The 24,778-nt window shown below is 47.4% G+C and overlaps 1 protein-coding gene across 2 annotated transcripts; it reads right to left on the reverse strand.

The window, feature by feature from the left end:
* Window positions 1-1,798: 1,798 nt before the first annotated feature.
* LOC141937113 (E3 ubiquitin-protein ligase RBBP6-like) lies at window positions 1,799-15,032 on the reverse strand. Of its 2 annotated transcripts, XM_074854537.1 has the most exons (10): window positions 14,925-15,032; window positions 12,988-13,187; window positions 9,934-10,030; window positions 9,268-9,304; window positions 8,136-8,180; window positions 5,722-5,810; window positions 5,507-5,603; window positions 4,526-4,665; window positions 3,440-3,615; window positions 1,799-1,907 (listed from the first exon to the last, which is right to left on the reverse strand). In XM_074854537.1, exons 1-10 carry the CDS (start codon window positions 14,972-14,974, stop codon window positions 1,858-1,860), a joined length of 981 nt encoding a protein of 326 aa, XP_074710638.1. In that variant the 5' UTR covers window positions 14,975-15,032; the 3' UTR covers window positions 1,799-1,857. The 2 variants fall into 2 exon arrangements, with proteins under 2 accessions (XP_074710638.1, XP_074710639.1); XM_074854538.1 differs by lacking the exons at window positions 1,799-1,907; window positions 3,440-3,615; window positions 4,526-4,665; ... (1 more) ...; window positions 5,722-5,810; window positions 8,136-8,180 and having other exon boundaries at window positions 9,082-9,304.
* Window positions 15,033-24,778: the final 9,746 nt, after the last annotated feature.

Below are 24,778 nucleotides of genomic sequence, written 5' to 3' on the forward strand. Positions count from 1 at the left end.
CAGCTACTGCTGCCAAATTGTAACTCTCAGTCAACTGTAATCTCTGCCGTAGCTGAGCTAGTACCCTACATAGAGAACTCCTCTCCCTGCTAATCCCTGGAATCATCCCATCCACCTGGAGAGGGCAGTGGAGATCCTCCTGATTCCTCTAGCCAGCCTGCTCCTCCATTAAGGACATGTAAAGCAGTTACCTGGAAAAGGAACGCCTGCGCTCCTTTGGAGTCTTTTTAGATTCCATCCGCTCCTGAACCATGTGTAAACTCATCGAGTCTGGACTTTTTCTTTTCCCTGTTAAGATAAGTTTGACCTTTATTACAATTACAGCTTGACCTTTATCACAAAAAGACACCAAGAAACAAAACATGGCCAGTATGAGAAAATGCAGACTGCTTGCAGATGCAAAGGTGGACATGCTATTTAAGCAAAACCAGTTTAGAATTCCTACAAGTCTTAGGGAAAGTTTTAGGATGACATTTGTCTTGTTTTAGTTTTGCATGTTTGCCGTCTGCACCCAGAAAGTCTATTGGAGCAAACACTCTGTCATTTTTGCGGATGTCAGATGCACTCGAGTGTAACTGCCGTCCGACAGGCCATCGAAACACAAACATGAAAACCAGCCCAACTTCATTGAGCCAAACCCCCACTCTTCTTTAAGTCTCGTTGTGCTCTGTCAAACTCCTCCCTAGACAAGGGAGGCCAAAGGCATCCTGCTTGTGTCAGAAATCACAGCAGGACCAGGGGAGCGACGGTCCCCCTGCCCTCGGCTCTGGTGAGGCCGCTCCTCGAATACCGTGTTCAGTTTTGGGCCCCTCACTACAAGTCAGACACTGAGGGGCTGGAGCGCGTCCAGAGAAGGGCAACGAAGGTGGTGAAGGGTCTAGAGAGCAAGTCCTGTGAGGAGCGGCTGAGGGAACTGGGGGTGTTTAGCCTGGAGAGAAGGAGGCTGCGGGGAGACCTCATCACCCTCTACAACTACCCAAAAGGACGTTGTAGCAAGGTGGGTGTTGGTCTCTTTTCCCCAGTAACAAGCGATAGGAGGAGAAGCAGCGGCCTCCAGTTGCACCAGGGGAGGTTTAGATCAGCTATTGGGGAACACTTCTCCACTGAAAGGGTTGTCAGCATTGGAACAGGCTGCCCAAGGAGGTGGTTGTAATTATGATTGCCTCAGAAAGACTTCATTCTTCAGAGTCCTCTTTTCAATCATGTACTGGAGTTTTATTTTAAATAATCTTCCTGAGAGCACAGATCCCCTTTGTGAAGGCCAATTCAAATTAAGCCATTTAAAAATTAGTTACCACATGTATTCTCCACAACGATCTGTGCATACTTATTCCCTTATAAATCAGCTGTTGTGTCCGTTATGTGTTACGGCCTCGTTTAACAGGTTACAAGCAGCAATATATTGAATTTCTGTAGCATACTTACACTTCCCAGTCTGGTCTGCCACTTGCCGAGCGAATTTTGCCGGCTCTCACTGGATGACCTTTTGGCATGGGGAGAGAAAAAAAGTCCCTTTCAGTTTACCTGAAGATAATTTTTTTAAGCGAAATTTGTAAGGTACAGTTACTTACCGGTTGTGGGTATTGATCGTCCTCGGTAGCCCAGAAGACTCGGCAATGCTGGCTGTCTCAGTCCAGGAACCAGATAGCCCTTGTGAATCAGTGCAAACAGTTGGAAAATAAGCTCGACTAAAATACGAAAATCACTGCGTATGGTGGAAGAACACCTACCTTCTCCTCCCGCAAACCACGGATTGAGAGGGGGGAAGATTGAGGACGTCCCCTGGCAGCCACCAGCGCAGCAGGAGGGGTCAGAGCTGGTGGATGTGCTGGTGGCTGCTGCTGCTGCCGCCTCTGCTTACGGATCACCTGTGCATACCCAGTTCCATTTTTGAAGTTGTTCACAGCCTAGAGGCAGAAAAATATTTACAAAGAGGTAACATGAACCTTCAGCAGCTCAATGAACAAAAGCCTCCACAGAGTAGAATTACTTGTGTATTCCCGTAGATACTCTCCATCCTAAAATAAACCAACATACGGATATATTCAGATTAGATCTAAGGAAGAAATTCTTCCCTGTGAGGGTGGTGAGGCCCTGGCACAGGTTGCCCAGAGAAGCTGAGGCTGCCCCCTCCCTGGAAGGGTTCAAGGCCAGGTTGGACGGGGCTTTGGGCCACCTGGGCTAGTGGAAGGTGTCCCTGCCTGTGGCAGGGGGGTTGGACTGGATGGGCTTTAAGGTCCCTTCCAAGCCAAACCCTTCGGTGATACATGAACGCATCCCATTAAACACTGGTGTTAATGACTGGTAACTCAGACTATCTGTACGTAAAGCAGTAACACTGAATTCAGTTAACACTGAATTTGAAACTGAGGCAATCCTGTTGAACACAAGTGTGACCTGAATTTGCCAGATTGTCGCTCAAGAGTTGTCAGCTTCTGTAACAACAGGGAATGTATTTGCAAAGTAAATTTAGCCTTATTCCATTTAGCCTTGTTTAAGGAGGTGTACATTAATATTTTCTTCCCTTTCAGCTAACTGACTGACTAGACTTTTCTTACAAACAGTTTATCTAAAAGTCACTGCATTACCTGGCGTAGGCACTTGTTGGCAACTAAAGTGTCGGGAGAAACACCTGCCTGATGACATGTTGGGCATGTATGTTCCTCAGAGTCCAGTAATGCCGTTCTAATACCTGGGTATAATCAGAATCATCAAAATAGGTTTTAGCTAAACTAAGGACATTGTCTGGGTTCTAATCAATTATAAAGGCCTGTAGATGGTTAATGGGTGAATATGGTTCCGAACTGAGAGCATGAAGCTATAAATGTTCAGCAGTGTAAAAAATTTCTAGTATGCAGGAAATAGCTGCCCAGTTTTGCTATTTCACTATTGTAACGTTTGAAGATGTAGAGCAGGCCGTGCCTTGATGGTCTGACTAGTCTGTTCTCCACTGTCCAGCACAGTGAGAAGTCACCAACCTCAAGGCTCATGAATAAGACACATCTCCAAAAACCATTAGTAGGTTCAAGTTCTGACGGTTTTAACCAACTCTCCCGTGGAGAAGAATGTGGATTAAATGCCTAACGAGCCATTTGCTGCAGACCACAGTAAGTCACCAGCGTTGGCTCTGTAGTTTTGTATGAGAGAAAGGACTGTGCACAAACTCAATGCATTTGATAACTAACACTGTAATCAGCTGCAGCATTACGCACTCTTCTCGTACTCATCCTTCTGCATGGAAAGAGGATTTAACTAGGTGCATAAAAAGGGAAAAAAGCCTTCTGCCTTTGTTTTTTCCTTTCTACAAGAAGAGTCCTTTCCTACTCGGGGTACACTTAAGTATTAAACAGAGCTGGTAACAAAGGAATCTTATGATCTTTCTGCTGTCAGAAGATCAGGTGTGATGTTTTGAATTAGCAAACATGGCAGTAACACTTACATTCGTCACAGTAACTGTTTCTACAGCAGGGAATAATGACTGCATCAGCCATGATTTCTTTACAAATGGAACATAACAGCTCCTCCGGAATAGGATCGTCTGAGGAAAGGGAGGAAGAGGATGGCTCCTCTGGTAAAAAGGGAGGCTTTTCCTTCTTTCCTCTGGCATAAGCTTCCCTGGAGGGGGGATGGGGAAGGAAAAAGAAAAAAAGTCAAAGATGGATAAAGGAGAACTTCCCCAAGCTTTGGATTTTATCCAATGAAGACAGTAGGTGTCATTCTCACTCCACATTAGCCTTCAAAAATACAGACATTTAGTTTAAACTACTTTTCTATAGCCAGAGTGCTAGAAAAGGGAGGGGGGAACAATTTTCCTTCTGCAGAACTCTTCCATTCATTGGATCAACTAAGAAATTAGCTCAGACTAGAGAAATCATTTTCTGACAGCTAGACACCGGGTGAAATGAACCCCACCTCTCCTTTGCCAGAGGGTAAATGTCAATCGCAGGCTCAGGACAAAGTCAGTCTCTGTGTAATTGTGTTTTATAAATGGAAGAAGTCTATGTTACAGCTTCTGCAAAAGGAGAGCCATGACGGAAGAACAGAGCTGCTACCGAGTGCATTTTAAAACAGCCACTCTTGTCAGCACACAGCAGGATTTTCTTAGTTTACAGCAACAGGTAAACATCCCTCTGCTTCACACATGGGATCTGATAAATGTCAGAGGCAGAGGGAATCTCAGTCCAACAGCTGTTTGTTAAATTCTGCAAGAAGCCTTAGCAAGATAAAACAGAAGCAAAAGGAGCTTTCAAAAAGAATGACGCCACTGTAAACACGACTGAAATGTTTTGCAGAAATACGGATTCTTAGCATACCACAAGCTTAACCAGCGTTCAGGGGCATGAGCAGCAGGACTGCCCTATTTTAATATTAGAAATCATCACAGGTTTTAAGGTTAAGATACAATGACAGTGCTTCTTGCCCCGTAATTACAGATGCTGGCCAGCTTGGTGGCATTGCCACTCAGACACTGACACGTGGCTTCTCTCCTTCACTTTTTGGTCAGACCAGCTAATTCCATACTCACGCATTAATAATTGGTATTGCATATCTTCCAGTCTTCGTCAGCATAGCGCCCTTGGTATTGGGATCTTCCACCTCCACCATGAAACTCCTGGGAATTCCTGTGCACTTTTTAAGTCTGGGAACAGACTGAAAATTACTGTCCTGTTAAGAAAAGAAATGCAGACATAGCTCATCTTAAGACCCACACTTAAAACGACATTTCAACCACGATTTTAAGCAGGAAAGGCCTTTAATCCTCTCCTTTTACCTAGCCTAAGCGTTGCTCGACCGAAATACTCTTTTTCCTAAATGAATATAGCCAGGATGCTCCAAAGGCTCGAGCAGTGTTCTGAACGCCGTCGACATTCTTTGGCTCAACTTCAGGGTCCTTAAGGGTGAAATATCCCTCAGCTCCCCATCCCCTCAGAGGAGAGGCACAAACCCCCTCCTCCTCCAAAGCGCAGTTCAGAGGGAGAGCTTAATGCAGGGCTCTGGATCGGCCAGTGGGGACACTGATATTCACCACCTACAGGTGAAGGTTGAATTCAGAGCTGATGCACGTACGTTCAGTGAGTAACGTTAAATGGCCTGAATACTCAACCAGAGACTTGTGTAATTATAACACGCAAATATTCAATAGATGGGGTCAAGAGAAACGGCATCTTTTTCTACAAAATACTAAAAACTGCAAACTGTCATTAAAAAGAGTTAAGATGAGAAAAATTTGCAGTAACATTGAAATATATAAAAATATACATTAAAGCTCATAGAGAAAGATCTATGGACATATACAAGGGCTATGACCTCGAAGAAAGAAAATTTCCCATTGAAAATTCCAGCTTTCCCTGGAATTTTGAAGGGCTTTGCACCACTGCCATAGAACCTCTGTATTTCAGCCCAAGAGAAACAATTCCTAACAGGGGTATTCATGTAACTGCTGCGTAACTGCCAAGGTAAAACAAGTGAAAAACCAAGTGACACCAGAAGCCCCTCACAATCTTACCCCATTTGTCGGGCAGTTCTTTCTATAGTGCCCAGGTTTTCCACAGCGAAAGCAAGTATAGGATGGTGGAGGTGGACCCAAGGGTTTCTTCACGTAACTAAAAGGTTTTCGGGAAAAAAAGAAAATGGTATGTATGCGTCTCTCTTGTTCCAACAACCATCTCTACAATGTTTCCATAGTCTTCAAAGAACAGGTAGGACTTTGCCAACACTTACTTGATTGGATCGTACTGACGGCAAGACTGGATCATCATAGCTCGTATTTTATCTTCCTCGGAAGCGTTGGCTTCAGCCAGATTGCCGGTCTGTTTAACAGGTAATTATTGGACACGCACATTAGAAACACATTTAAGCTCCCCCAGCCAAAGACTCACCCAGCCCTGTAAAAAGCAGCCCAGCAGTAGCTGAGGTTGCAGGAAAGCAGCTGCTTCTATGAGCCAGAGTTGTCCCAGAGATGTTCTGGGGAGCCCTTACGCCATCACATGGTGTCTCTGTGCCCGTTAACCTGCTTGGAAGGAGCATTCTTGGGCACTCAAAACCCGAGGCTCTGTTTGTACCTTACTTAAAGACTTGTGTAACCAATCCAAATGTCTTCCAAGCAGACTGAAGCTCTGCGTAGAAAAAATTACATTATCCAGTATTTTTAAATGGATTCCTGAGCTCCAGATTATTTGAAGGAGAAAATCTCCGCTGTACATTTAATGGAGATGTATGCAAGTATCAGTGTTTACACTTTGCAGCATTAAAAGGACACACAACTTAAGAGTCAGGGAAGTTGCTTTTGCTCACCGAAATTCAGCTTCAGACACAGAAGCATTAAGAGGAATCAAGCTTTTTATAATTCCTCAGCAAGACAAAAGATTCTTTCCAGCAGAAATTGGACCATGGTGTGCTGTAGGCAGCCCAAACTGCATGTCCCTGCCTACTCACTTCTTCACGGTAAGTGATTTAACTACGGTCAGCACAACCTGCAGATTTTTTCCTGTTTGCTGTGCCCTTCTAACACACAAATTGTAATAGAAACCTTACGCAGAACTAGACCTTCAAATTATCAAAGCCAGCTGATTTTTTGTAAGTAGCATTTGTTCAAATGTTCTCATTACACACTAGTCCAGATCCCAGCAGGGTCTAAGGGAGGGATGTAAAGGATACGGACCTCCAAGCACCCATCATTCAGAGCAACCACTCATGGGTCTGATTTTATATGCAAAAGCTACCCACTAGTTTCAACAGTTTATGAAACGGTTGTTTTATAGACACAACAGTAACATAATCCAGACCGACATCTATGAAACCCCTTCCGTTACCATTTACAGAAAACTTTACAGATACTTGACCAATTTGTTTAAACCCAGACAGTTTACAAGACACATCCAAACCCCACAAACCATTACTAGGCACAGACCATAATTCAAATACGGAATTTCCTACAAGGTAATAACAAAGCAGAAAACTTGTCAACACATTGCCTCCAAGCCAAGCCCGTCTGCACTGAGGAGGTTGGAGTATAACAGTTTGGAGCTGCTTTACGTTACATTCCTGCATTTTTCTGAAATACCTACATTTTCTCAAAAGCTTGAATGTGTACAGCACTTGGACAGTTTTTCACATTTTAGAGTCAAACTTCACATGAGTTTTTACAGAACCAACAATTTCTTCTGGTGACTACCTTCCAAAGTAACTGTTGGGGTTTTTTCCCCAAATGTACACAATTTAATTCTGCAGTCAGAGAGGGAAGAGGAGAGTGGGAAGAGATTTCTCCAACTCCAGCCTTTATTTTCAGAAGAAAGAACTAGCCCCTCTGCACGAGGCCCTGCCTTCTCTATTCTCTAAGACCAGTAATTTGACAGGCTCACACTACGCCTTTTCACAAAGTGCAACCACTAGTGCTTTCCCAGACAAAGTGACACATTGTTGAGCAAAAAATGCAAGCAGTTCCATAGCAAACCATGGCATTACAGCAGCTTCAGAAGGCCACCTCTGCTAATACACTGCACTAACACATTGGTATATTCCTGCAAACAATTAGGCACATTTACACAATTTACAGTCTGCGTTCAAACCAATTAGGGTGTGTTGTCCACTCTCCATAGACTACAAGTTATGAAACTGTGCAGCATTCAGAGAGTGGCTCTATAACTGCAGTGACTAGAAACTCAACAGTAGCCACGCAATTGTCCGTGTTACACAAACGCTTCTATTTTGGCTGTTGCACGCCCCTGCCCCCCCCCCCCCCCGAAATGTCCATAACTTGCAGCCAGTTAAATTCTTCTGTGAAAATTGTGTCGGTCTCCAACACAAAATTAACAAAAGGTCTGAGAAACAGTAAACAGGTCCTGAAGTGCTGCTTCTTTATGTCTTGAAGATGAGCAATAGTGCAACATTGTGTTGAGGGACTCCCCTTCTGTCCTCCCAAACTGGGAACTACTCTTTACAGGGTGCTACGGAAATATACACACATTCTAAAGTTAAAACCAATACTGTAAATTATTAAAAATTAAGTTTTGTTCACATTACAGCAGTTATCCAGTTATACATCACCGTACAAGACTTAAAAATATGAAGCCAGTGGGGTTTTTTGTTGGTGGTGGTGGGGTTTTTTTAAGTCTTTGACAAGAATATACACATACCTTAATGAGCTGGGCCAGAGGAGTGGGTGCAGAAGAGTCCTCAATCTGTTCACAAAAAATTAAACACATATTCAAGTTGTACAATCAAAACATAGCAAAAGTTAACCTCTACTGTAGTCTGAAAGTCTGCACTCTATCCTCCGAGTGTCACGGACAGAGACATGTCCAACCTAATGTAAGTGTATTGGTTCAAAACAAAGTCCAAACCTATGACAGCTTCAGAGGGCCAACGTGGTTCATGAGAAGCCGCTAAACTCGGTGCGCTGGGCTTTAGATATTTGCATTTGCAGACAAACTATGAAACTAAACCGTTTCATCGGATAAAACGGAAAGATCAAATGCAGAACTTAGGAAGGCCACTTCAGGTAGCAACAACATTTAAACTCACAGCAATCCGTTAGAGACCTTTAAGTACTCAGAGGAGGCCAAACAATAGCACTTCAGTTATACAGCTTTAGGAACAAATACCCAAGTATTTCAGGACACGAAAAGGAATCTTTTAGCTGCACAGAACTGTCCTCAAAACGTATGGGGTACGTTGATTTTGGGATTTGTTTGAACCGCCAAGTCAAAAGTAAGAAACAGTACCAAGTAGAACAACAATGGTTTCTCAGTGGGTTTTGATAACATCTTCCCAAACTGTTAGGCAAAGAAAGTATTTCAAAACAAAAGCTAAGTGATACAATGTGAAAATGGAAAAAATGCACTCCAAACAATTTTAATTGCAAGAAACAAAGAGCACACGACAGCCTATACAAACATACTAGCTCTAGACAGACAGATGTAGAACACAGCACCAATTGAATTGTGCAAACCTTGAACCTACCTGATCTAAAACCAATCCTACATTATCTGTACAGCACAAAGTCATTCAGGAAATATTCCAGCATATTCAATATGAAACACAATGCATCACTAGGCACAAATACCAATATTCACATTAGAACTGTGCAAATGGTGGCATTACTCAGTTTTCACTGTGCTGGGAATCAAATACATGGTCTCTACAACATATACTATGTCTTGCTGCAGAACAGATTAAGTTCATGTTTGGGAGATTAATACGAGGCTACGTTGTTTAGAATTAAGTGCAATGTGTAGAAACAAAGTGTGAGATTGTGTTTTTACATACCGCTTTTGGTGTTCCACTCACTGGCTCGGTTCGAGTTCTAGAGGAAGAAATAAAGATGATGAGAACTTAGAACAAAGCACTTGTACCCAACCAAAAGCAGTGAAAACAGATTATAAAACCTGAACATCAAGACATTATATTCTGATAGTCTAGTGAACGTGGAAATGTATTTGTATACATAAACTGTTCTCTCTTGGCACATTCAGTGCAACTAAAAAAAAAAAAATCCCATTTCTAGTTTGTCAGCAATTACTGTCCGACTTACAGCTCTAGAACACAACAGTGCCAGAGGAAGTCCTCAGATATTTTGTCTCTGCTGTGTAAGTATCAAAACGATGAAGTCTGTGCTACAGCTTTGTGCTCTTACATAATCAACCATCCAAACAGCGACCTTTGTCTTTCAGTCTTTCCTCTGTAGCCAGTATGCCAGAAAGCCAGATCTGAGGCATAAGAATACCTGCCATATCCCACCCCGCCTCCCCCAAATGCAAGACACAGTCAAACACTGACAGACTCTTCTGAGAGGGGAACATGCGTATCTCTCTTTACTGTAAAAGCAATAAAAAGAAGAAAGATACACTCCGAATGCCTCTGTAAACTAATCTCCATACAAAAAGTTAACACACTGCAACCCCTCACAGACTACAATGCTTTATGGGTACTTACATAAATCGTGTTTTGCTGGTAGTTTTGACTCTAACAGGGACTCTTCTAACAATCACCGAGGAGTTCTTAGGAATCAGGGTGTTATCATCTGTGTATTCTGAAAACAACACCAATACAGAAGAAAACATTAGTCAGTTCGTAAGAATGTATATTAATATGTCATTACATAGCACTTGAGAGAACCCCTTCACAGGCATAAAAGCAAAATTTTGTATGTGACATGGCACTCCTGTCGTCTCAACACACTAACAGAACCTTTCAAGAAGTCTTCAGGTTTGAGAATCAAACACCAGCAGCAAAACCTTTTCCATTCTTTTCAAACAGTTTGGATGCCAGCAGCAAAATGGTCTCAGAGGTCACTAAAGGAGAGTCTGCTCATGCGTGAGGTTCTTTCCTGACCTAGCTCAAGTTGCTTTTGCTTCTGTTAGGCTACAAACCCGAGAGATCTTTGGAGAGGAACAAACCACAGCAAAGTCTCACCTGCGTAAACCAGATTCTAAAGTCTGACCAGCTTACCCTGCAACAAAGCAGGCGCTCGGCTAAAGCATGCAAACTCTGCGCCGCTGCTTTCCGAGCTGTTCCCTCAAAACCATTCCCCTGTGCTGCGAGTGCTGGGGACTGACAGAACACAGAAGAGAGCCGCCAGCTCTCTGCTTCTCGGGGCTTCATCCATCGACAGCCACACTGTCAGCTGCTCAGGGCTGTACATGCGAATGCAAACGGAACTGGCAGTGCTGGAGTTTGGATCACAGGAACCTGAGGGGTTTTTTGAGCTTGCTTTCACACGTAGGGCAGAACTGGCTCCAACTAAAGTGGTGTCTCCTCTCTTAAGCTAATCATCTAGTTTGAATAAGCCAAAGGGACGTGAATTCTTTCAATTCACTTTTTGCAGAGCAGAGAGACTCAAATGAAATTAATTACGAAGACAAGTCTTCTGAAAAGCCTTTTGAAACCAGAGTGTGCCTGAAGGTCTCCATGCTTTGCCTTGGCTTCACCGTGTTCGTCTTTTGAAGAGGAGGAGCTACCTGAGACACTTTGACTGAGTGAGCCTCAAATGTGAAGATCTCCCATGAGTGAGTCTCACATGTAAAGATGTCTCCATGAGAATGGTTTATATATTGTACTTGCACAAGCTGGATACGACTAAATGTTTTAAAGCACTATCAGCAGCCATGCCCTGTAATCTGCCTACAGTTTTAACTATTAAAAGCCGTTACCTATGGAGGCCGAATCAGAACAATGGCCCGAAAGCCAAAGTTGCTGTGAAAGTACTACTAATGACAAAACCCAAAGCTTTTACAGAAGTCATACCCTGAAACCAACGCCTAGAGCTCTGCTCAAATGGGGAATCTCACCATTGCACAGCCACCTGTCAGGAAAGGCCTGAGATGGGACTTTTTGATGTCGGAGGAGCTCAAAGAGCACTGAGGCTGACAAGCAACGGGGAGATGATGGCAGCTGCAGCTCTGGAAGCCCAAAGCAGCTGTTTCCACCTGCTGAACGGAGTCATACAGAGTGTTCTTTCTGGTCCAGATCACAAACCACTGGACTGAGATTTCAGAGGCACAGGATAAGTAACAGTGGCTCCACAAAAAGGCAGGAGTTTGCTACGCCTGTGCCCACCTGAGGGTTGTGGTAGGTCTGCAGAGGATTGCAGGTGGCAGCACCTCTCCTCGAGGGAGGCTGTGTATATGAGGACAGCAACCAGTGCACTTATTCGCCAATTCTGCAAGCCTGCAGAGGTCAGGTGGAACAGGCACAAGAGGTGTATGATGCAAAAAGAGGAATGGGTCCTCTTTTTGTATTTTATGACAATTCGTTGACCATTAGAAGCATTGACATCTGCCTTCTGAATAGACTGTCCTTGCATGAGATATATACAGACAGAGAGAGGGATGCTTGTTTTCAATCCACTTGTGAAGTGCACAGGGAGGAGACCTCCAGCCATCTAATACCAGACTGATAGAAAAATGGATTCCCCTTAAAAGTCAATCAGTACACATTGAAATGGATCAACTGAAAACTGAAGAGTGACAATAACCTGGTGAAGTAAAGGCTTTATTTGCACAGGACACTTATCAGGGCACATATTTGTATGTGGGACTTGAAGCATCCCACCAGCTGGGTCACTGAGGCAGAGAATTTGTGGAAGAGGGTTCACAAACAGCGGAGTGCGCTGCCGAGGTAGTTCTGTGAAGGGACCTGACACCTGTTGGCTTTCATACATTTATTTTTCCTTCACGTCAATCAATTGAGTTCATTTTGGTGATGAAATCTGTGTCAATGATGAAATCTGGTGAAGTCAAACAATGTAGCCTTAAAAGTTAACTTTTTTGGTTTTAAATAGGAAAGGACTAAAGCTGGAGCATTAGTCCTGAAGTCCCTGGAAATTTCTGTTTGCTCCCTTTGAATTTAACAGCTGCCAGCTTAGTCTAACAGCTCTCAGACAAAACTGGCATCTGCCAGCAGGAGCCTGTTCCCCGCAGGCAGCAACATCCCGTGTAGCTGCGGGGCCTTGGCAACTACCAGTGTCACTCTGCCTCGCCACGACTCCACATCTGCAGATTGAGCAGCGACATCACGCTCAACAGGGCTACTTTTCACACTTGTCCAAGCAGAGCTCCAACAGAAATGTTCAACAAAGCTGGAGCCAACACCATTGTTGATTCCCACTCCCTTCTAGCACAAAACTTGTTTTACTGCCAGTGATGGCCGGTAAGTGGCTACTGGGCTTTTGCAAGCACTAGACGTTGCACATGGACCACGTAGTCTCCTACGCCCAGCTCCGTGTCCAACAACAGATCGGAACGGCTCTGTGAGGTCCCCACACAAGCCACAGCTACCGATGGTGGCCGAATCGCACCGTCCCTTCGCACCCCACTGAATCGCTGGCGCCACTTGCCCTCTCGGTTCCCCGCACGCCGGCGGGACGGGCCCCAGGCTGACTCACGCCACGTGGGGACAAGCCACAGAGAGCAGAGTGTGGCTCCCGCAGGCCGTGGCCGCCGCCAGCCGGGCAGTGCCCGAGGCCCCGTGCCCGCCGCCCCCACGCACCTTCTCCGGTCTGGGCGTTGGATATCTGCAGCTCGCAGTTGGTCACCTTCAGCTTGTGGCGGCCCATGATCTGGCGCTTCAGGTCGCCCAGGGAGATGTTGAGGCCGCTGAAGGTGACCGTGTCGTACTGCAGCAGGGAGAAGAACTTGTAATGCACGCACGGCGTGGCTGATGTTCCACTCACTGGCTCGGTTCGAGTTCTAGAAGAAGAAATAAAGGTGATGAGAACTTAGAACAAAGCACTTGTACCCAACCAAAAGCAGTGAAAACAGATTATAAAACCTAAACATCAAAACATTACGTTCTGATATGTTCATTATGTTCTGACGGTAAGGACTTTGTGAGTCCCAGCTGGGAATGGCCTAACAGGCCCATGTGGGCCTAGGACTCAAAAGATGGTGCAAGTCCATCACAGAGAATGGGATTTTGCCATCTCCGTGCCAGTACAGGCATCCAGAAGGTAACTGCTGCCTTTATGACACTATTCAGCAAAAATGTTTATTTTGTTTGGTGCTTCCAAGCTTACGCCAAGCGAATACGGCCAGTGGGTTCCTCTCTCTCTGAGGGCCATCTATTCAGAAGATGAAAAGCCAGGAAAACAATCCCCCGTCTCCGCAAAAGGAGGCTGGTGCTGTGTGAGGAGCCAGGGCTCTGACACGTGTACATTGACCCTCCTGCTCCGAGGGGGAGCCGCTGCCCACGGCTGGGCCACCCGCTGCCCCGCGCTGCGCCTCAGGGACTTCACCTCGAGGAACTGCTCTGGCTTCCACAGTTATTAACCTCAGCTACTACTGCCGTGCTTGTCAGAAACCATGCCGGCACACAACTACTGAACAAAACTGACCCGAGTCAGCAGGCGACATTTGGATGGGGCTTTGGAGCCCAACAACAATTAATTGGTGTCTTCCAAGCCCACCAAACCCTTAAGCACACGTACCGTTTTACTCAGGTGATAACCACGGGAGGGAGAGGCCACAGTCTCTCCAAATCACCTCGTATCTTTGCTGAAAAATCTGCAGGACCCCTTCAGCCCTGGCCATCTGACCTCAGTGAGACCACCGCTCACCTTGCCCCACGGACACACCGCTCACATTCACCTGGGTTTTGTTTCAAAAGCTTCACACTACTTCCTTTACTCTTTGTCTCACCTGACTGTTGAACCTTTGTCTACCCTCACTGTTTGGCTGCTCTGAAACTCACAACCTGCAGCTCTGAAGCCAGACAACAACAAGGGGAAGGCCTGAGGCCAGCGGCCCAGCTCCCACCACACGCTGTCACCACGGCGCAGGGGCCCGGGATGTGCAGAGGAGCCGGGTTCAAGGTGCCGACCTGCGCCCAACGGCTCCCTCCAGCCAAACCCCTCACCCAGAACCACCGCTCCGCCCGCGTCGAGCGCCGGGAAACACCTTCAGGGCTTCCAGCTGTTTGCAGTGCTCAATTCCACATCGTTATTCTTACAGAATTGAAAGGCCAGGGGCCGTGAAACGAGCGCAGCCACCCAGTTCACCCAGTTCACGCACAAGGGGTGACCCCGACTGCACCATGGCCCCCGTGGCCCCCCTGCTGCCAACTCCTGGGACCGCGTGGGAGGGACAGCGACCGGCCCGGCCTCTGGACCCTCCCCACTCTCCCCGGAGCCTGCGCGGACCGGCCCTGGGCCCTCCGGAGACCCCCTTGAGCCCCTCCCGGGCCCCAGAGCCCACCCAGACCGGCCCTGGGCCCTCCGGAGTCCTCCCAGAGTGATCCTGGGCCCTCCGGAGCCCCCCTGAGCCCCCCATCTGGAGCCCCCCAAGCCCATCCCCGGGCCCCCCAGAGACCCCCCCGGCCCCGCTCACAACGGCGGCTGGCAGCTCAGGTCAAAGGGCTGGCGCTCTGCGCGCGGCGAGGGGCTGCCCTGCCGAGGAGCCTGTCGGGTCTGGCTCTGGCTCTGTCCTCACCTGGGAGCTGCTGGTGGCACTGGTCGCCGTGTCCTGATGCTGCTCGCCATGGTCGTGATGCTGCTTGCCGTCTCCTCCTCCTCCCTGATTGCCTCCTCCTCACTGATCACCTCCTCCTCCTCCTCCTCAGTAATTGCCTCCTCCTCACTACTCGCCTCCTCCTCCTCAGTAATTGCCTCCTCCTCACTACTCGCCTCCTCCTCCTCCTCACTACTCGCCACCTCCTCACTACTCGCCTCCTCCTCCTCAAATGATCGCCGCTGCCCTGGCAGTGCTGGTCGCATCCCGGGCATTATTAGGACACAATGGGGGCGGGGCTTCGCTCGGCCAATAGCAGCAGCGCTACTGCCCAGGTTGCTAGGAGCCAAATGGGGGCGGCGTTTCACTCAGCCAATAGCGGCAGTGCTGCCCTGGTTGCTAGGAAACCGGGCAGGGGCGGGGCTTCGCTCGGCCAATAGCAGCAGTGCTGCTGCCCAGGTTGCTAAGAGGCAAATGGGGGCGGCGTTTCACTCAGCCAATAGCGGCAGTGCTGCCCTGGTTGCCAGGAAACCGGGCAGGGGCGGGGCTTCGCTCAGCCAATAGCAGCAGTGCTGCTGCCCAGGTTGCTAGCAGCCGGATGGGGGCGGGGCTACGCTCGGCCAATGGCGGCAGTGCTGCCCGGCCTTCTTTCTGTCTTTGCTGACTGAAGAATCGCTGTGATGGACAAGGAGCCTGCTGAGGTCCTGACCAGACCGACCCTGACAAAGCCTGGCACTGCCACACAGTGAGAGAGCTGTAAACGTCATTCACAGCAAAAGCTGTGGGGACAGTCACGAATCATCTCCCATTCTGCAAGCCAAATTCTTGACTGTTTCCTCACCACTGCTGATTTAAGTGTAAATTGCTTCAAAATAACACTTAAAATTCCTAACTTTTCATACCAGTAAGTTCTTCGTGCCGTAAGAGAAACACTGTGCTGAGAAGGCACTATGAACATACAGCAATATTTACATATAGACATTTTGTCTTCCCTTCGATGAAGTTATTTTGTAATTTGAAACCTTAGCGGAAGGATTTTTGCTTTTCTCCTGATCAGACATTTAAGCGTCAGCCCCCTGCTACAGCTGCAGCAGAAGTATTCAAGCTGTTTCAGCACCAAATTAAACTTTCACTTTCCACTTGGCTGTTATTTTTTCCTTCCTCTTAATTTTTCTATTTAAACAAAGAGTTTAAGTATTTGCTTACCTGGGGAAAAAAAGTGCTATCCTTCTCCTGTTATGATAAGCTACTGATCTGAAGGGCAGAAGGCTGAGACCCCCACGAAGATATTTAGAAGAGTGGGAAGAATTTGAGAGTCATCAGTTGGATGTTCTTTGGCTGGCCAAAACTGAGGAGGGGGAAGAAGCCCTACAGGGAGCTCAAGGGAAGCACAAGAGAGCATCTGGGAGCCAGCAGCGTGATGGGGGCATGAGCCAGCGCTGCCCTGCCGTGTGTCAGGCACAGTGTTTTCAGCAAGGGCAGAGGAGAGTTAATGCCACTGACGAGAGCACAGCTCGTCTGACGTGGTGGCCCTGCTGGTCCTTCACGTACCGGAAAGATGAACTGTCCCTGGAAGAACTGGCGAGGAGAGCTGCGGGGATCGCTGGGACGTGGGAGATGGACACGCGTGCTGACGTCAGGAGTGCGGGATTTGCTTGGGCCAGAAAAGCAAGTGGGAGAAGAGTGGGGTGACTGCTGTAAATGCAGAAGAGGGAAATAACACTTAGGGAGAACAGTTACTAAGACTGAAGGGTGTGGGCACCAGAAAAAATGTGTAATGCCTGGCCCTGAGTAACTTTAAGCTGCAAACTGGAAGAAAACTCTTTAATGCTTAGAAGATTTGGGTTCTGCAAGAGCCTTCCAAGGGAAATAAAGAAAGGAGGAAGCAACCAGCCAACCCCTGACTGCTCACTATGGAGCTCAGTCACCTTTTGATGGGCCTGGAGATCTCTTCCAGTCTCTCCTTCCTCCAAATTAACTGCCTCTGCGGGCATTGCCTTTCAAGATACGTGTTCCCTCTTCACTTTTTAATTGCTCTGACGTCTTCTTGTTTGAAACACTGAACTGTTGCTGATCAAGTATTTTGATGGCAAGAAGCGCTATGCTGACAGGATCGTTTCACTTGTGAGTTGTGCTTAGGTACCAATTCACATAATGTGGTTTCATATAGCAAGAATTACACTTTTTAACCAGTTAACGAGCACGGGAAGGACTTTAGCATGTTTGAACTCCTCTCCCGTTACCGCTGGCGTTGATGCAGATCCCTTGTGTGCAGAGTTCTGCTGTGGAGAGCCTGGGGTGAGGATCCCCGTTACACGGTACCGGTCTGAGGGGTTCATCTCGGATGTTAAAACAATTGCGCTTAGCATCAGTTTGGGTTAGAAAAAAGTTTAAAGGCTTCTGAATTCAATGTTTACACACCCTAGGGTCCTACAGTGGCAAACTAAGATTGCTGTCTTTGGGTTGTTTCAGCAGTGCAGGATTTGGCCATTTCCTCTATAAGAAAACCCAGTAACTGTCCATCTAAAACTCTGCCATGTAATTCAGGGTAGGACTGAATGCTGTCAATGTAAATCTTATAGGAAGAACTACCTCTAGAAGTGTTACTTCCTTCTGCAAATTAAAATAAAGAATAGCTCTTACCATTTTGAAAAAAAAAAACCCAACCAACCAAACAAAAAACAAAAAAACCCAAGAAGAACTTGTTCACAAGAGCAGAAGCCAAAGCATTTGGATAGAGCGGACATGTTCTTGCTACCAGCATTGCCCAGGAAACCCCACCATGAAATCCCAGCAGGTTGCAGTAAATGCCATGACCTAGAGCGGACACACTGGAGTTAGCCTGCAGCTTTCCAATACCCAAGGATATCCCTTCAAATTTGCAGCACCAACTTCACAATCTATAGAATACTCAGTACACTTCAGCCTCCAAGGCAGTTGTTATTGCAGTGCGATGAGGCCAAAACTGTTGGTCCTTAACAGTGATGAGAAGAAGAATCATTACCACACCACTCCCCAAAATACTGCTACTCTGAAATTTGCCTACACTGCTACAGCTACTGCTTCACTCCAACTTCCCTTAAGACAAAATTTCTGCCATTCTTCTAGTACCTGCTCTAGCCACATGCACAAACAATACTTTCTTATTCCTTATGGATCAAGCTTTTATACTTCACTTGGCTTTTTTACCATCTGTAGTCAGGTTCCTGATAAGCAATAAAGCACCTTGTCTTGCAGGCACTCCCCTCTTCTCCCCACTCTACCCCCATTAAAAAACACACCCACTCTACCCCATGGACAGACCTTGAATCTAAACTAAAAAACTGGCTTTTGCTTGAAAACTGTCATTTAAATGGCTCTCCATGGCTGAAGTACTTCTAATGGTCTTATCTTTTCAGCATGAGGTGCCTCTAAAAAGCTTAAAGATTACAAACAACCACCTTACTCACGTTTTGCCCACAGTTTAATCGCACGGAGCGTGAGCCAGAAGTTCTCCTCACTTGGCACTAGATGTAGCATTTCATCGGTAACTCTAAGAGAAAAGTTGAAGGACAGAAGTTCCTAGTAACAGGTACAGGTCTGGTTTATGCTACGCTGGATCAATAGCTTACAGTTTATCGTTCAAATCTATGAAAACAAGTTTGGATTACTCGCTTTGTAGTACGTTAAAAATTACAGATTACACATAACATTCCGTATCCCTACAGGTAACTGGTGCCCTCAACAGCTTTGTCATAGTTTATAGACTACCGCCAACCATTTTTAATAAGGCCTTTCTAGAGGATTCCGACAGCCAGGTTTCTTCAACAGCCAGGAACAATTAAACCAGTCACTGTTAAACAGCGAGCAAGTTAGGCTTTGGGTATTTTAAATATCTTCCTTTTTTTTATGAACTACCACACATTCTCCTCTATCAAGTGCTCCACCTATTCATCTGAAGCAGTCTCTGTGGCAACGTGGAACGGTGCACACACCCTGATCCAAGAAACATGAAATACAGGTCTATCTAAACACACAGCTCCTTGAAACATCTAAATTTACACCCACTTGCCACGTCCTCGGATCTCAAGTACACAGGAGATCAGCTTATGCATCTCGTACAGAAACTGGAGTTGTGTCATGTGCATTCTAGACCAACTTCAGTAACACTTTCTTCTTAAAGATGTGTAAATACGCTCACCATTTAAGCTTCATACACACCTCCTATCCAGGCTTCTCAGCTGCCAGTCATCTCCGAGATCAAGCTTATCAGAAACAGTTTGCACAGACGGTCTTGCAAACACCAGATCAATCTTAAGAGGGAAAAAAGTGCCAACCGTGAGTTAGAATGCTGCACTGTTTGTGAACAGCACACCAGTGGGGGACAGTTAGTCAAGTCTAAAAAGAGTGGTTAACATTTGTATTTAGAACTATGTGACTATAGATACATCTCCCAAGAGATTTATTTGCCAAAAAACTCAAGAAAATTGCTAGAAGTTCCATATTTTATTTACAAAACCCTTCATTTACCCCCTTTCTTTTTAAGAGAACTTTACAAAACCCCCTTTCCTTTTAAGCTAGGGAAAGGAAGGGGGTTTTAAGTTGAAAAAGATTACTCTAAACTTAGAATTTCCATTAAAAGGGAAGTTAAAATTAATTATAGAATTAAGACGTAAGTTCAGTCACCTCAGCTGTACTTCAGCAAGGGAGAGAGCATCTTCTCTATGCAGTAAGCCCTTTTGATCCTGAAGCGTCTGGTTCATAGCACAGTCTGAGGCAAGAAAGTTATTCTGTGAATGTCTGCACCAGACAAAGGCCACAAGAAGGTCACGGAACAAGTGACTTCATGAGAGTGGTACCAAGCAGTGACTTGCTTAGGTACTACAGCACGCAGGTCTGCAGTCACCGTATAAGAGGCAGTCAAGATACAAGGATTCCTGCAGCTGACAAACCCAGGCAGGAGTCTCGTGAGTACTTTTACTTGCCATTTTCCAGATTGCTTGTCTCACGATCACTTCATTTTTGATTTGCAACAAAGCATTTAGTCTGCTGACACGATTCACACCGTGAACTACCCCATACGCATCCCTCTGTAGAAAGCCAGCTTGTCAGAGCTGGGAGGAGTCAGCAAGGGCACTGCCTCTGCTCCCACTCTGCACAGTCCCTGGCAGATAAGTGCCGTTCCAGCAGGCTCCCCCGCTCTAAGCACAGGGCAGAAAGGGTTGTCTCTGATGCCCCCCCACCTGCCAAGCTTCCTGGGGGCTTATTTTCCTATCAGCTCCCATTTGACTGCAGCCTCTTCTCCTGGGATCGGCTGTGGTCAGGCCATTTAATTACAGTTTCCTAAATACACTCTAAGGTACCAATAACCTTGTAAAACAGCATGGTCACAGCTCCCTGGAGAAGTTCTCCTGTTCCAAAGCAAGAAAAAAAGCAAAACGCTTACCTCAAAGCCATCAAACTCAAACTTGACAACTGGTACAGACGCATCTTCCACTGCCTGTAAAGGAGCAGATAACTGTGTAAGAAAATATTTTTTGCTACTTTCATGTTCTTCTTAAACTGTGATAAACTACAGAATTTACACTGCTAAACTACTTAGTATAATGACCGAGTTGCTTCCAAACCAAAAATAAATGTTAGTAAGTTACAAGCAGTATGGCACTAGTACGGTCTAATACCGGCTTTAGAAAGTTCCTTAGCCAAGAGATTCAGAGGCTGATCCTGTGCTGTAATGAACCAGCCGTGCACAACGAGCCGTCAGTGTCAGTGCTGGTAAGGCACTTCCCTTGGCCGTGAGGAAGAAAAGTCAGAGATTTCGGTAGCTATCTTACCACTGGTTAACATCCAGAGAAATCGAAAAAGTTCTGTCCACATCCGACAGCATGCACTAGCCTCCCTTATTTTGATTTTCTACCGTGCCTGAGGGGCTGTCAGATACCTTATGGGACAGTTTTCAGTGCTGCAGACCCCTTGTCAGAACTGTGCCGCAGCCCACTGAGAGTCTGTTCTCAGGGGACAGTCATCCCAGCAAAGGCTCATTCGCTGGGCACATGAAGTCTGTCCAAATGTCTGCACGAGGAAGACCAGGCTAAGAGGAACACTTCTCAGGAGCTCAGTGTCACAGGCGAGGTGCGCAATACATCACCCGGGGGTGATTTTACAAAGCAGTTTGCACGTTCACAGCGCAGCCCCTACTCACTTGATGTCAAGCTGACAGCGTGCGTCCCTTCCGCAACGTCTGGGGCTGAGTGGCCAGAGAGGAACAGGACCAGGGCAGAATGAACTAGAGGTTCTAAAGTGCATCCAGAGGGACACCACGGCAAAGGCGCTGACAGAAGCCTTTCCACATCACCTTCAACTGCCTTAGATTTCAGGCTGCCCCTTCCTCTTCCTGCCCCTTACTAGACCTAAGATTAAGGCAAGGCTCCTAGGGACAACCTTGTTTTCTGATACAGCTGACACATTCTGAAACCACGGGCAGGGGAGAAGTGTACTGATACAAGGAAATGATCACCTGCTTTGCACCTTATTTACTTATAGCAACTTATAGCAACTTATAATGATTTCTGAATATTGCTTGATAATCCTGCTTGCCCTTTACCCCCCAAGACCCCAAATATCTCCCCAGGACCCTACCAGCCCACCCCCAGGACTCCCCTAAGCCCCATTAGCCCCCCCCAGGAGACGCCCAGTACCCCAATAACACTCCCCAACAACCAAGACCCTCCCCCAGACCCCAATGCCTCCCCCAAGACACCCCCAGGACCCCAATACCTCCCCCAGAACCCCCTCCAGGATGTCCCCAATCCCCCCACCTCAGACACCAATATCTCCCTCAAGACCCCCCCCCGAGGACCCCAATAACCCTCCCAAACCCCTCCAGGACACCCCCCACCCCGACTCCATTACATTCCCTCTAGGAACCAAATACACCCCCCAGGACCCCAATAACCCCCACAACTCCCACAGAACCCCAATAACACCCCCCCAATAATCCCCCTGGGTCCCCAATCCCCCCTCACGGCACAGGCAGGAGTGTGGGCAGGTGCTGGGCGGGACAACGTGCTGGAGCCCCCCCGGGGGCCCCCCTGGCCCCCACAGGGCCTACTTCCTGCCGACAGTCTGCCAGGGCTCCATGGTCTGCAGTGAGGCGGCCTAGGCAGGAGGTCCTCCAGCTCTCTGGGGTCTGCACTGAGGGATGATACATGCAGAGATTTGGTTCACCCAGCAAGTGGGAATTCCTCCTTTTAAAACACTCGCTTTGTTCTGGATGGCTGAAGGAATTTTTCTCCTGCAAAGGTGGCACCAGCACCAGCACCAGCCCCAGCACCAGCACCAGTGGTGGTGTCCCCGGCCTAGCAGTGGGTGAGCGCAGGGGCTGGGGCCGATTTCCCTGGAGGGGGTGGTGGGATCGCCGGGGAAGGGAAAGCTTTGGTCTAAAAACCCAAACTGTTTCATGGTTCTGAATTGTGGATTTGTTGTCACAGTTGGGGCTGTTCAGACGTTCTGATGTGTGACTGTGCTTGTCCTTTTACCTTGAACTTGGTGGGTTTTGCTGTCTGTAAGGGTCTGTTGTGTCTGCGGGGTTTATCTGTCAGGTTACCCCAGGGAAAGTGAATTTTAGCCCTTTATTTTTACTTCAAGTGTGAAAGCAGTGACGCATTTAATATTTTCTGCTCTCTGTGGTGCTTTGGGCTGGGTGGGTTCAGTCCGATGAAACCCCTCAGAGTGGTGCTTCAGAGGGTGCCAGTCACCAGAGCCAAGAGGTGCTGATCAGAGACCGGCATTAAGCCCGAGGGCGAGAGCTGGCCCAGGCGGGCTCTTGCCTTCGGGCTGTGGGACAGTTTTTCCCAGCTCGGAGGTGCTGGGAGAGATGTGGGGGGTGAGCAGGGGGGTGTGCTGGAGCCCAGCCCCTTTGCAGAGCCCTGCTGCTCCTCTGGCTTTCTGGACAAAGTTCAGTTTCTGTGCTGAGCTTCTAATTTGCACCTTTGCCAAAAGACAAATCCTGTTTGTTTCAAGCTGCAACGACCTGCTCCGCTTTCAGAAAAGTATCTCTTGACATCTGCAGGCAGAGCAGAAGTCTCACACAATGAAGGTACAAGAAGTGACTGAAAAGCAATTAAAGGACAAGTTTCTGTGTGCTGGGATCCTGGGAGTGCTTCTGGTTGGGAAATCCGGCAGCACCACTTGCTCTGAGCCTGCAAACAGCCGGCAGAGCTCCTGCCGTGGGTGGCACTGCTTCAGCCTCCCCCGTCAGCTGCTCCTTCACCTCCACCTCTCTGCTCTGCACCAGCTCTGCAGAAAATAGTCGCTTTTCACTGCCTGTGGCTGTGGATTGCTGTAAACGTGATGTAACCGGTTGCCACTTTGTTTCTTTGCAAGCTTGTCCCGCCCGATGTGCTGTCAGTCTGCAGATCGTCACCTCGTTCCTAGGTCAGTGTTGGGGCTTCTCCTGGGGTCTCCTGTGCATCTTCTTAAATGTTGACAAAATGCCCGTGTGGAAATAGAATTAATCATCAGAATAATTGATAAGGATGAATTCATCAAGATTTAAACAAAATAATCTGTCCAGAATACCTGTGTAGTTCATCTTGCCTGTTTTTTCTTCCTGTCACCTTCAAGCTCCTGTTCAGTTCTGCTGTGCCCTGCATCTCTGCTCGTTCTCATCCCGATTTCATGTAGCCAGGCAGACCGACTTCCTCCTCCTCCTTTTCCCTGGTTTTGTCCCTGTGAAATCTCTTTTCTGTAACTGCCTGGTCTTTGTGGAAACACATTTAAAAACTGCTCTCGCAGGTTCCCCCCTTTCAGGAGGTGCCTGTGGCTGCAGGGATGCCGTGTGAAGCAGGTGGGACAGGGCGGGCGTCTGCTCCGGGTCGGGGTTTGCACCCCTCGGGTGCTGCGGAGAGGCAGGGTGCTGTGGGCTCGCGGCAGTCACTTGGGTTCGGAGCAGAACCTGGTCTTTGGGGAAGAGGTGAGTTTTCCTGAAGTGACTCCCTGTCCCTAAGGCTGGCTGGCAGCCTGCAGCCGGCGTGTGCCCTGTGCCGGGGAGCTGGCGGGGGGCTGTCAGGGGAGCGGAGAGGTCTGACAGCACCTTCCTGGGGCGCTGGCTGGGACAGGCTGGGGAGGGCTTGAGCTTTGTGTGTGGTGGTCAGGGGAGGCCATGCAGCAGGTGGAGCCGGCTCGTCTCTGATCGACCTTTTGAGGCAATTCCTGTTGGGGATTGAGGTTTTAGGACAGTTAACTGAAATCTTGCTTTATAAGCTATTGTTGATCGATATGAAAAATGCAACACCTCAGAATGGCAGTAGTCAGAGGGGGGCTGCATCTGGATCCAGGGGATGCTCCTCTGTCCTTAGAACTTAAGGAAGGAAGCTTGCAGGTGCCAGTAGTGCTGCTGCTGAGGGGATTGGGTTTTCCAGAGCTGGGGAGCAGATTCCTACCCTGTCTATACTGCGTCTGCACTGTGAAAGCTTGTGCACAGTAATGCCTTGCTGTCTGTGCCTTCTGTTTCAGAGCTCTGCTATCAGTTCTTTAATACCCTGTTCTGGTTACTGTTGTCACGGTCCTGTTTTCCTTCATCCTCACTGACCGTGGTGAGCAGCAGGCATCTGAAGGTGGTGATGAAAATGTGATGGATCAGGAGAGGCAGCAGGACCACTGGCAGTGAGAGAGTTGTCAGGTGTTCAGTGTCACAGGAGAAGCAGCTGAGAGGTTTCAGAATGGTGATCTGTTTGAAGAGGGGTCACACAGGGTCACCAGGACATCATGAAGATTAATTTTGTGTTATAAAGGGATTTTCCAGTCTAAACTTCAGGCAAGTAGCAGTTATTTCTTGGTATATTAAAAGCAGTTAG

This window comes from Strix uralensis, chromosome 37 (assembly GCF_047716275.1).
Source record: "Strix uralensis isolate ZFMK-TIS-50842 chromosome 37, bStrUra1, whole genome shotgun sequence".
NCBI lineage: Eukaryota > Metazoa > Chordata > Aves > Strigiformes > Strigidae > Strix > Strix uralensis.